Source organism: Hippocampus comes, unplaced genomic scaffold, assembly GCF_001891065.2.
Source record: "Hippocampus comes isolate QL1 unplaced genomic scaffold, H_comes_QL1_v1.1 scaffold193, whole genome shotgun sequence".
Taxonomy (NCBI): Eukaryota; Metazoa; Chordata; class Actinopteri; order Syngnathiformes; family Syngnathidae; genus Hippocampus; species Hippocampus comes.
The window spans coordinates 166,778-179,799 of record NW_017805503.1 but is presented as its reverse complement, the minus strand read 5'-3'; the positions used below and the strand labels follow the sequence as shown (position 1 = coordinate 179,799).

Genomic DNA, 13,022 nt, shown 5'->3' with positions numbered 1-13,022 from the left:
TAACCATCCGCATGGGTTGCAGTGAGAGTAACTGATAAAATACGCATTAAAATTGATTAAACCCAAATTCATCATCATTTCTGCTGCCCGTCCTTTGGAGATGAGATTATCGACCCCAAATCCTCTTGTGTCCCATTTTTAACAAACCGTTTTGGAGCTTATTCAGAAAGAGTTTCAGATTGACTTTTTATGCAAATTGCAGTTAGAGAATCGCTGACAACATTCGTATGCAAATACGGCTTCGCTCAAAGAAACATTGCACAGGCGCTGCGGTGATGTTTGCGAAACGTGACCCACAATATTGTAAAGTATGTTGATCTTCACTTGAGTCAAGATTTCGGGTTATACTAAACGGGTGACCATCATGCCGTTATAATAGTTTTGTCAGTGTGGAGTAGAAAGTCGAAAAACTGACCAGTCTGTACAACCCCTCCTTTCTTACTTCAGCAAGGGCTTTGGCAGCATTATTTGAAAGCACAAAATAACATTTTGATGTTGTACTTATCACATTGGTCACTAGAGGGCAGTGTAGTTCTATCAAATGGCTCCGTATAGAAAGTTGTTGTGTGTTCCGTTTTCAAAATAATGCAAGGCACAGCTTTACAAAAGATAAAGTTTATTGTTTTAGTATTAAATACTGAGCATGTACATGTATAATTTTAACGCTGTTTTTGTATTGTGGTTCTACAATATGTTTCTTTTCATGTACAGCCCACGGTGTCTACAGGAGATCCTGCTCCACCCACACAGTCTTCTTCTGCTCCTCAAATATTCGCTCTTTGACCACCCTGATGAGGTCATCCGTCCCGAGCCAGGCCTCTGGCTCCAGGCTGCTGTAGAGGCAAGGAATACCCTCCAGCTCCTTCTCTTTAGCCCTGCTTGACCTCAGAAACTCCTCCTCCGACTCCAGGCGCAGCGGTAACTTTCTGTGTGTGGACAGGAAACAGGAAGGAAACAACTCAGTTGTGGTAAGTGTTGTAAAGTTATACACCTACTTTGTCTGATGAGAACCTACAATAAAGGTGTGTGTGCTTGTTTGTGCAGAAATTGTACCGATAACAAGCATAGATACTGTATCAACATTTAAGACCCTTTCTCTTTTGCATGCACATGCATACACAAAAGCCTACCTCAGCTTCTTGACATTTTTTTCACAGATCTTGACAAAGATGATGATTGGGTAAATTTCCACCCTCAAGAGGTTTTTGACGCAGCTCAGGTCAGCTTGCAGTAGGCAATGTTTGCCCTGGCGACAGTGAGAAAGGAAAGAATATGCAAATAGGCATTAAGTCACACAAGTTCAAGCACAAGTAAGAAAATCTGGTCATGATTGGCTGTGCAAGGAACCTTGGCAGCGACGGCCTCGATGCTCTCTTTGGTGATGAATTCAAAAGAGGCACCTTTTTCTTTGCAGTAAACAAAGGACTCTGCACCCAGTTTCTGATTCGACTCCTCTTTGGATAAAATGTCTACAAAAAGAAAAAACAGAAGAGGATAATGCATGCAAAGGGAAATTCCTGTGAATGATTGAGCAAATGTTGGCTGTATAACCAAGACATCTGACACGATCAGGAGGAACAGAAAGCGGTGATGTTTCTATCTTGAGACATCCGAGCAAATATGTGACAGCAGTCAACTGACTTTTCAGCACTAACAGAGACGAGAGTGATGACTGCTATTACGTTTGGCGGCCCTTTTTACAATTAACTGTGTCAATGATTGTAGCGTGCGAACACATTATGAATCCGCTCACACCTCAAAAGTATGCAGACTGACCTGGTTTGCACACACTGAAGTCCATGGCACCCACCATGTTAACTAATTTCTGTGAAAGTACTTTGGCTAAAGCAGTCGGTGCGAAGAGGACCGGTCTTCTCCTCTCGGTCCATTGAGGGGTGACATGGCTGTATGGGGTCAGGTTCAAACTCTTGCTTATCTCCCGTTCAGGATCAGCGGCGTCTGCTTGCACCAAAGACGGCACAGAGAATACAGATTGATATAAAAGAAGAAGGATTATTCTCCACAGATTATTTTGGGGGTGACTACTGGCAGAAATCCCCCCGATTTATGATTAAAATGAATTCTTGTTTACTTCTGATGTTAAGGAGAAATCTGTCACGGTGAAACTATGTTGCTTCAGGTCCCAGAAGTGCAAAACCTGAGGCTGAACCTTTGATTCCAAAACCTTGCACAACGGTCGTCTTACGTGTGGGAGTTTAATTGTGGTGCACCTTCAAATGTTTCATGTGACTCACAGGCCCTTTTGTTCAAGGCTCACAGCACTTTCTTACTGGATTTTCGACAGTACGGACACATTCTCTACCTCCTGCAGGACTCTCACAATTAATCATCAGCCGAAACGACAACAAGCGCTAACTTCCACAGTGCTCGTTAAATGAACTGCTCTGAAAGCTTGAGACGAATGTTAACCCTTTCAGGGACAGCGTTTACTACCGTGGACAGCTTATCATGTGATCAGGTTACAGCGTGCATGAAAGGGTTTGACAAAAAAAAAAAAAAAAGCCGCATTGACAAAACTGTAAATGTCCCAGGAAAGCTGTCACAGTTGACATTCGGCTCCCCTTTGGATCACTTTTTTTTCTCACCTTCTGCTCTGAGCGTGTCAAAGCCTTGCCCGGGGAGTGTCGTACTACTGGAGGTGATGATCCTCACACGCTCGTTACTGTTCAGTCGCTTGTATTTGGTATCCGCCCTGCTGACGAGCTACAAAAGCACCAACACATGACAGTCTTTATGAATTTCATTTCAGTCCTTTCGTCTTTCTGCATGTCGACGCTGATGATACAGGATTCATGCTTCGTCACCTGCAGAATCTGGGTGAGGAAGATGCTGGCTCTCGACATGCGTGGGCTGGTTTTGGGGTCAGAAGAGGGGCTGCCTTCCTCTGGCTGCAAATTGTTCTACATATGGAATATGTCCACTTATTTGAGTGCAAGCAGTTATTGACAGGATGTACGCAGCGTCTGTCTATATATGTCATGATTGTACCTTGACTCCATCTTCTCTATAAAAGTAAAATAAAGCTTAAGAAGAATTCATACTTGTGAAAATATATCTACCCTCATGTTGCGCTGCATTTCATTTTCTTCTTTGCTCCCTCGACACATCAACTTCTGTATCTTTACGAGGAGGAGCTGCTGAGCCCTGTTAAACACACACACGCACACACACACACACACACACACACACACACACACACACACGAATAGTTTCAGTGAGATCTTGCCAACACATTGCGTAAATTAGATGTAAAATCAGCGATGTGTGCTATTGGCAACTTTGTAATCTTCCTGACTGTGAATACTTCTACAGGTTACAACAGGTGGAAACCGGTCTGTATTTGGGGTAAGTAGAAGTACAGATAGTTTCTCATACCGTGAGTTGCTCGGCAGAGTCCCACGTTCCAGCAGGTCACAGCCGCTGTAGGGGTCAACGCGGACACACAGCCACTCACATTGGCCTTGGTGCTTCGTGTCCAAAACGTGGACCACCTCATCACATTGCACGCTCAGCGAGCAGAAGTCTAACTGGCTGGAGATGTTGAGGTTCACCCGGATGTAGAAGGAGTCTCCGGAAACCCGCGTGCCTTCTTCGAGGTCCCTCTGAAAACGTCGGTAAGCTGGCGTGCACATACAGCAATGCGATTCAAAGATGAAAACCGTTCACTCCGAGAAGGTCACAAACTTACCGTCAAAGTTGGCTCGGTAGTGCAGCCTGATCAGTCCAGAGCAGTGCTTCAGCACCCAGAGGGCTTCCTCCTGGGTGCTGGTTTCCAACGGCATCCTCTGGTTCTCGCCTCGTATGCGCCCCTCAAGCTGATAAGCCAGTCATATCGCAAGAGACAAAAAAAAAAAGCGCCACTGTGATGTAAGTATACATTTTTATTGGATGGATAAGTAAAGGGGAATTAGATCTCACCAACAAGAGGCGGTGACCCTCTCGCAAACCAGTCTTCTCTGCAACAGAGCCCGGCTGGACGGACGAGATGAAAATCCCGCTGTCGTTGCCGCCAACAAGAGTGATCTCCTTCAGCAGATTTTCGCTTAATAATGTAAACTCCTGTACAGGCTTCAGAATCGAGTTGATACTCGACAAGGAGGACAGAGACGGACGAAACGGCCTACGCACACAAATCAACATGAACGCTAGAACAACTCTGTGAACTTGCAACAACGTGCCTATGTGCGTCACGTACTTTTCCAGAGAAAATTTCCTGAAGATATTGTTGACTTGCTCCATGTCGTAAGTGTCCATCACTTCTGATTGATGGGACGAGGAAGACGAGTGGACAGAAGATGGGCCGCGCTTCACTCCCTCCTCTAAGGATGGATTCGGGAGGGGATTTAGGTCGAAAGATTGGCAGATACGATGGTGGAAAGTTTGCTCCATTTATATTTACCGCATTCCATAGTGTCACTGTCCAAGTCCGAAAGGCTGGAAGAAACCAAATGAAGGACTGTATATGTATTTTTTTGCCAGTTATATCGCACAATATAAAGTTGAAACGGCATTGGACATTATTTTGTCCATTAACCCCCCCCAAAAAAAATACAGAAATGGCGCCTTGACTACCTGCGGGGCTGGAAGTCGTTTTCGTTCTCCCTTTCTCGACGGTACAGAGATGCTTTCTCCGGGGGCTCAGGCTGCGTGGATTGGATGCTGTCGGTACGGTAACGCATCTACAGGCAATATTGACAGAAACAATATTGTTTCAAGATCTGACGAAACAGTTCAAGCGATTGATAATACGGCATCGCCTTTTGGGGTCGTCCTCACCATATTTAGCCTGTTGGGCTGTTCCGTCATGGAGTGACAGCGCAGAGTGGACGGAGAGGACAAAGTGAGGGCGGGGGTCACGCTGTGAGCATAGGTGAGGGATGCGGGGGCCACACTGGGTGAAGGAGGGAGGGAGTTGCTGTGGATGCTTGGAATCAGATTTTCAAGATGATCGCCTCCGTTGGCTGTAGACATCGAAAGTTTTTGACACGAACATCGTGTATCGGCACTTTTGAATGTTCATCGCGTCTTACCGGCAGGATGACAAGGCTCTACGGAAACTGGAAGGTCTTTGGGTAGCCAGCTGGGAGACTTCGCTCTGTTCTAGAAGGTCAAGCATAAATGCCTTCAAGTATGCTGTCATAAACGGAGTGTAGCGTGTCTGCAGTTCGTTTGGATGCAACGTTCTATGATCATCAACAATTTGAACAATCGACGTTGACTGACCACTGCTTTCAGATTGGGTCTGCGTCTGAGCCGGGGTTCCTCGGGTAAAATCCTTTCCTCTGGCGACTCATCACTAGACCATTCTGACTGACCCTGGCAGGGTTTAAGCTCCCGCTGAAAGAGGGTGGTTGTGGGAACGTCCCTTGGTAAGCTCTGAGGAAAAGAAGAAGAAGAAAAAAAATCCGCAACGGTGGTAAATTTGTGTTAGCTTCATAAATCCCAATGTCAAAAAATGTCAAACCTGATCCAAGGCAATGTCCTTGGAGATCCGTCGCATGCGAGACTCCAGAGTGACCAACTGGGCTTCTTTCCGCACCATCTCGATCTGGAGCTCATCGCTCTTCTCCTCCAACTCTCGAATCTGCTTGCGATACTTGTCTTTGTCGATCAGACTCTGTGAGAACTGGTGCTGGGCATCGTCTCTTGCCCGGAATGCCTGTGGCACAAAATATACATGCAAAGTCACAGAAACACTATGCGCGCTTTGCGAGTCCACTCTTGTCACGATTGTGGACGTGCAATGAGTCACCTGGTCCCTCTCTTTTTCTACTTCCTTGAGCTGCATGGTGATGGTGTCCATTCGGTTGCGGTACATCTGACAGTCTTTCTGCAACGTGGAGCACTTTAGCTCCAGGTCCTCCTTCTCCTCCAGGTACTACACGCACACACACACGCACACACACACAGACGATATCACTAATTTGTGAGTCGTGTATGTTTCCAAGATTGTACTATGTGGGCATTAGACGAGCTGGTCAAGGGTTTCCTACTTATGTGGGCATAAGTCGACCGTATCTGTTTGTTACCTTGTCTCGCAGTTCCTCTGCCTGTCTGACTTCCTCATGAAGGTTGTAGAGGCGGTTGACCAGGTCCTGTCTATCTTCAAGCGCTTCCTGCCTGTCATGCTCCAAAATGTCAAGAATGTCTTTGTCCGATGTAGACAGAGGACCAGGCTGGGCATTCTAAAACAAATTATCCATTTAAACTGTTTGATAAAGAAAACCAAGCAGATGTTTTGCATCAAAAAGAACTTTATGTAATAATGGCGAATAGCAGAGTGAAAATGTCATTGTCAATTTGAATTTGGAGATGTTTATCAGTTTGTGAACACATAAATACCCATTTATTGGATTTTTTTTAACGTTGTCTGATTGCTAATTACAAGTTAGTTAAATATAAGTTCGTCCACACCTGGATGATGGACTGCAGCTCCTGTAGTTTGATTTTAAGTGTCTCATTCTCCCTCTTGAGCTCAAAGATCTGCTCCTTCTTGGGGCGATTCTCGATGTCGTTCTTCAGTTTGAGACTTTGCTTCCTCTCCATCTTACACTCTTCCTCCATCTTGTTTAGCCTGTGCTTAAATTGATCAATCTGTTTGAACGGAGAGAACACAGAAAGTAAGAAATAGTCAACTCAAAATTCCACTGAAGACGACCTTGATTGTAATTGGGAGCCAGTGAAGGTGCATGAGTGTGATGGTGACGTGCTGGAAAGTCAATCCATGTTGGCGAATAATCTGACCAAGTAGATACTGAAAGACAAGGGTCCGAGTACAGAACCGTGTGGTACTCCTTGGTTGACTGGGGTTGGAGTGGATCTGGAGCTATCGATTGTGACAAACTGTTCTCTGGTGGAAAAGTATGACTCGAACCAGGAAAGCATGGTGTCCAAAGTCAAAGACAATGAGGTCTTAAATGTTGACATGCAGACCTTTCCATCATTACCTCCAGCTGCAGGTCCCTGCTCCTCATCACCGCTAAGTTCTTCTCCTCACTCAGAGCTGCGTATCTCATGGCCAGTTTGTAGTTCTCATCCTTGATTCTCAGCAGCTCATCGCTATAGGAGTTGCGTTCTTCTTTCATTTTGTTGAACCCTGCGGACCCACACACAGGTCGTGAGCACTGACACCGTGGCCCCAAAATTACTTGACTCAACTCCTCTTTATTGAGACGGCGCTTACACAACAGCTGCACCCCAAACTTAGATTTTTTTCCTTTAATCTAGCTAGATAGATAGCTAGATAGATAGATAGATAGATAGATAGATAGATAGATAGATAGATAGATAGATAGATACACTACGCATTTATTACAATGTAAAAACGTTATGCACACTAAATTTATGTATTGAAACCGAGACAAGATGAGCAATAATGGAAAGAAATCATATTTTCTGAAGCAGCACAGTGAAGTAGGAAGTAGTGCTTTTAGGATTGCACATTTTCAAATCCACCCTCACCGCAGACATTGGCACTTCAGCATCTTCCGAATAATAAATAGCGTGACGGGCAAAATATCGTTGTCTGTGTTTTCTATGATTTAGATTCTTGTGCACTTGAAATATACAATATAGCAGCACTCCCTCACTGCAATAGTTGCATAGTGGTGTCACAAGGTGATTAGATGACTGTCATGAACTTTCATTCAAACATAAAAAAGGGCCTTCGGAGATCTACAATGAAAATAGGATTTAGTTTTTTTTTTTTTTTTTTTTATTTACTCTGTTGCGAGGTCTGAAGTTCCTGATTTACGAGGCGTAGTTTCTTCTGCTCATCCTCCAGGGTGCAGTTCTTCCTGCTGAGCTCAGCATGCTGCAGAGTCTTCACTTTAGACTGCTCCTGCAGCTTCATCACCTCGTTCATCAAGAACTGGGTCAGACCTTCATGACCCTCCTCGACTGCAGCAAAGAGGAAAAACCATGGATCAGCCTTTACTATCTTGCATGTAATATGCAAGTAACTCTGTAGCCCATTTTGAGATTATGCAAGAATGTTTTTTGAAGTTTCGTTCAACCCTGGAGCAAAGACGCGTATCTCACCGACGATGGTGGAGAAGCGACGTGTGGGGTTCTTCCCTGTGACCTGTTTGTAAAGTTCTGGATAGTAAAATTCCAGGCTCTCCAGAAACACCACATATCCCCGGTCTCCCCTGGAGCGCAGGATGTCAAGAAGGCGACCTGACGGGAGATTATTACTCCGATGTCATTCGTCTTCAAAAGTCATTCCGTATATTGTTTTCATTCAAGGTTAAAGAAAACACACGCTTATCTGACTACATACTTGTGCGGTTTGCTTTGGAGACCAGCAGCAAAGAGTTGAGGATCTCATCTTCATCTTGCTCGTCCAGCACTTTGCACTGGCGAAGGTAAGGCGTGAGCTTGGCCGGAGAGATGATGCGACAAATTTCATAGCGTCTGCACTCCACGTTCTCCCACCGTAACTCGACATCGTCAAGTATCCCCAGTGTGCCGTTTTCCATCTCATGCGCCCTGAAAAGACAAGACCCCTTTTTAAAGCGCAGCGGTTGGCAAGTCAGTTACAGTCAAACAAAGCCAGGAAACGATTGCAGAGGGACTCAAAACGACACGCCATAGTTTTTATGTTTTGGGATCGACAAATGATGATTTTTTTTTTTTTTTAGTCCTTACACCAACGTCTCCAGTCAAGTTGTACATATTTTCTGTGTCGAAGTGCTTTTTCTTCACATGAAAAAAAGAGACTGCACCATCACAGTGTCCGTATAGATAGAGAATAGCAAAAGGGCTGTGACTAACAGTGCAGCAACGCAAACAAGCTCGGCAATAAACGGCGACGTGACTTCCGTGGGAAAGCTAACAATGAGGACATAACACAAATGTGATCATTAGCATAACCCGGTGTGCTACATGACAGATATGAAAGCTTTAACTAGATCGTATAGGCGACACAGGTATGTTAGGCTTCCTGATGTATGACTTTATAGTGACAACAGAAACTGTTTTCCCACACAAGAATTGACCAACGCACATCTTTCCATTTCACATTTATATTCGCTCTCTACTCCAACCAACATTTTATCCTTTTCATCCAAGCCAGACACAAATACGCACCGTGGCAGTCCGTCAGCATTTGCATGATGTAGCTGTAAATGTTAAACAAATAAAGTCTGGCTGATGTTGCCATGCATGTAAACTGTCATGTTTGCATACAACCGCCATGTTTGTTCAAGTATAACATTTCCGAATACAGTATTGCTACTACACCCTGGGGGTGGACAACATGTCATCAGTATCGAGAATTTAGAATCACCTTTATCGGCCAAGGGTGTTAAAACAGACGGGGAATTTTTCCGTAGTAGCTGGGAGCCACTTGAGTACGACACCAAAGAAGCCACTATACAACATAACGTCTCCCACCGTGTGGAAATACAGATCCAATCGTGCAAATGACACAGAGAGTCATCAAGCAATATAAAATGTCCAGTCGCGCCATAATAATGATCTACAATGCTTTTGCAAGTGATGCAGCGTGACGGCTCTTCGACGATAAATACAGTAGCAATGGCAGTAAAGGCACATTCCAAAGTGGCAAGGTCACGATGAAACTGTGAATCAAACATTTTAAGGGGTTAATGGAGCAAGGCTACTGCAATCTCATGGTGCCGCCCAATTTCCGATATCGCGCTAAATCAATGATAAGTTACATTTAAAACGTAGCCTGAGGGGGGTGAAAAGAAAAATATCATAGACCACAACGCGCGCTGCCAAGATTTGACGCCGATAATGAAACCACAAAAGCACAGACCAACGCACACGTACACTCACACGCCCGTGCACTCGTGCACACACCTCTGCAGAAACCACATATTTGCTTCCTCTTCTCTATTCTCTTATTTTAGAGTTTGTTGTTGAGAAAATTATCCTTTGCTTCCTCCTTGCCAAGCCAGATGTGAGTAGACGCCTCATTTGAGGGGGAGTTCAGAGTCATTTACACGTTTCACTTTCATAAGCATCTTTTGTGAGGAGATTTGCAGTGACGGTGTCAGAAATAAACTCAGAAGAAGGACCAGGTTTCGGCAAGGTCACACGAAACTTTGCATTTCCTTTTTTTTTCATCAGAGTGCCAGTCACACCTTTTTGCGTCTGGCAGAACTTGGCTGGTTGCATTGCGAGTGGCATGACAATACACCTGAATAGGCAGAATAGGTCACCGATCAAATCTCCCTCAACATTGTGAGCACTTCTGGGTCAGGAGTGCTTCATGGATTGCTTGTTTGACAAATATCGTGATCAAACAGGAATCCATGTTTATTTTATTTAACCAGCAGGTCAGGTTGACGAAAAGGGGAAGGATGGGGCATAACATTGACAGCCAGAGCGCACTATCGGAATTAATATGATTGCTGTGTGTGTGTGGGACCATCGTGGTGTCTGAATCTGATGAATGGGCCACATTCCCACACTCATTTTTGGTGACAAAACAAACAAGGTTGCGGATCATTGCTGTACCATTCATGTCCTCTAGACGGTGGTAATGTGAGTTTCAAACTGTTAAAACAAATCAAGAAGAACGCATTTCCACCATCCGTCGACTCGGAATGCATGTGCTAAAAACAAGGCAACATACTTTGCTTATCATATGTGTCGTGATCTAGTTTGAAGTGACTCGACGAATGACACAAACCAACCAGACCTGTCAGTAGCTACACAGGGTTGCTCGTTCCACCTGTACACTGCATAACTAATGATGCTTGACAATACTTGAAAACCACCTTGATTCAAAAGTGAGTGGACGTCATGGAATCTGGAATTTACGCTGTGTATGTCCACGTTTCAGATATGGTAAGGCGTCCAGCCCAGAATGGGACTCTCCTAAAATGTTCCTTAACATTGAGAGGAAACAGCTGAGGGCATTCGTGCTTAAGATGGGCATCCACTGAGCTATTTTGTTTTCAAGTGTTGCTTATAAGACATGATTCACCAACAATGTAGAATAAGTTCCAGCTTGTTTTTTTTTTTTTGGCAGGAAGCAGGAAGAGCGATCACAAACAGTCATTCCCAATGCATGAGGAAATTAATAATAAAATTTTCTCAATAACACAATTCAACAAGTCGACAATTTTACCGGACCTGAAAGTGTTTTTCCGTAAGTAGTATTTAGAGGAAATCGTTAAGAGAAATCACGACAATTACCATTCGAACCAAAATGACTGCATTAGTGACGTCAAGCTGAAGGAAAGGTTTCAAGTACTCCACGCTGACCTTACAGTATCTATCCATCCATCCATCCATTTTCTAATCCATTTATCCTCACACGGGTCGCGGGTGTGCTGGAGCCTATCCCAGCTGTCTTCAGGCAACAGTGGGGGAGGACAGTTCTTACTTCTAGACATACTTTTTATGTCATTTTTAACAGATGAGCTTTTCACTATTGTCCCAAAACATCCATGTCATGCACAGGCATATGGTGGCCTGGAATTTGACTGCCATAGATGTAAATGGTTCAGGTGTGTGGGAGCCATCATAAAGACTTCATTGTCCAAGCTTTAAGAAATGTGATATGCTGGCCCTGTGTATGGAGTCCAAGGGGGGGAGAAGAGAGGAGTGTGTGAGCACTTGGATATTTGTAAGGGCTGCGTCGTTTCGAAAAGACAAGGCAGTTTTTACCAACATGAAACAGCATATCAGTTTACAAAGGGAATAGTCAGTGTGGCAGAAAAGTATAATAGTATCCCACTTGATTATACTTTTATTTTTCCACATATCATACTCTATCTTTGGCAAATGTCTTCTGAATCAACTCTCGCCCCAAAAGTACACCTGCGCCATCAAAGGATGCCGAACGCAAAAGCTACACCAGCTATTTCCAAGAGTTTGGTCACCTTTTTAGTTGCTGAATTGGGGTGTCAACATGAGCAAGGCCTTTACTTATGATGCGCTGAAATGACGAATTGTAAATATATTTTGGGTAAAAAAAAATACCTCGATGACAGTGTCAATCAAACGTGAGCATTCTAATCTCTGGACGGGCGTCCTTGTTTGTGTTTTCGGCCTGACTCGTTTGTGCAAGTAAAGCTCTTGTCTTGCAGAAAATGTCAAATTCATGCATATTTTGCCCAACCCTTCAAGCAGGCACTGCGGTCAGGCCAGCCTCCACTCGCAAAATTCAATCCCGGCGCCACAAGCGATTGTTCATACTCTGCATTACGGTAATGTGTTCATTTTGATTTGAACTGGTTTGAATTCCAGTATTGATAACTTGTTGTTCAAGCCAGACAATGAGTTGGTTGCGATTAACATGAACAGAAAAAAATTCGGCCTCATACACGTTCAGTAGTCAAAGTATTCAAGAGTTGGTCTTACCTGAGATGTGGACGATAAGCAGGCAGCACAGTCGGGTGAAATTCAAAGTGACGAGGCGTGCCACTGTGTGTTGCTGTTGTTGTTGTCTTTGAAAGGGCACATATGCCGTTTACCCACTAGAAGATTCAAAAAGTCAACTTTGTCTCAGAGTTCGTCCAAAAAGGTCTTGAACTGAGAGCGTGTGGAATATATAAGAGAGAGAGAGAGGGAGAGAGAGAGAGAGAGAGAGAGAGAGAGAGAGAGAGAGAGAGAGAGAGAGAGAGAGGGGGGTGGGGTGCGGTTGGGGCGTGGGTTTTCGTAATGAGACTACCATACCTGAACTGTATGTCGTTTCCTTTAATTATTTTATGTTTGTTTCGGTCACATTTTTCTTCCCTAAAACGTGGGGTTATAATATCTATTTTTACTCGATCGTTTTTCGAGTTTTTGTTACCTGTAAAGCGTTTCTTCACTCATTATTATTATTATTATTATTATTGTCATTATTATTATTATCATTATTATTATTTTTTTTATTAGTAGTAGTGGTTGTAATAGTGGTAGTAGCAGCAGCTGCAGCGTTTAAAGTCGAAGTGAGTAATAGTAGTATCATATTAATTATTTAATTGGGAGGTGTGTTCCCGCGACTTATGTCTTTACTTTTTCTTTCTGCTTTTTTT

The 13,022-nt window shown here is 43.9% G+C and overlaps 1 protein-coding gene across 4 annotated transcripts; it reads right to left on the bottom strand.

Annotated features, from left to right (window-relative positions):
* Nucleotides 1–599: 599 nt before the first annotated feature.
* On the bottom strand, nt 600–12,576 carry card11 (caspase recruitment domain family, member 11). 4 transcript variants are annotated; one of them, XM_019877361.1, is made up of 25 exons: nt 12,364–12,576; nt 8,303–8,511; nt 8,062–8,199; nt 7,744–7,920; nt 6,969–7,117; nt 6,436–6,615; nt 6,051–6,206; nt 5,774–5,899; nt 5,486–5,680; nt 5,245–5,397; nt 5,052–5,121; nt 4,798–4,982; nt 4,594–4,700; nt 4,421–4,455; nt 4,217–4,340; nt 3,940–4,141; nt 3,710–3,836; nt 3,397–3,640; nt 3,081–3,165; nt 2,826–2,909; nt 2,607–2,724; nt 1,777–1,962; nt 1,348–1,469; nt 1,131–1,246; nt 600–926 (listed from the first exon to the last, which is right to left on the bottom strand). In XM_019877361.1, exons 2-25 carry the CDS (start codon nt 8,499–8,501, stop codon nt 722–724), a joined length of 3,483 nt encoding a protein of 1,160 aa, XP_019732920.1. In that variant the 5' UTR covers nt 8,502–8,511; nt 12,364–12,576; the 3' UTR covers nt 600–721. The 4 variants fall into 4 exon arrangements, with proteins under 4 accessions (XP_019732920.1, XP_019732917.1, XP_019732916.1 ...); XM_019877358.1 differs by having other exon boundaries at nt 2,826–2,921; nt 8,303–8,528; nt 12,364–12,575; XM_019877357.1 differs by having other exon boundaries at nt 2,826–2,921; nt 12,364–12,575.
* Nucleotides 12,577–13,022: the final 446 nt, after the last annotated feature.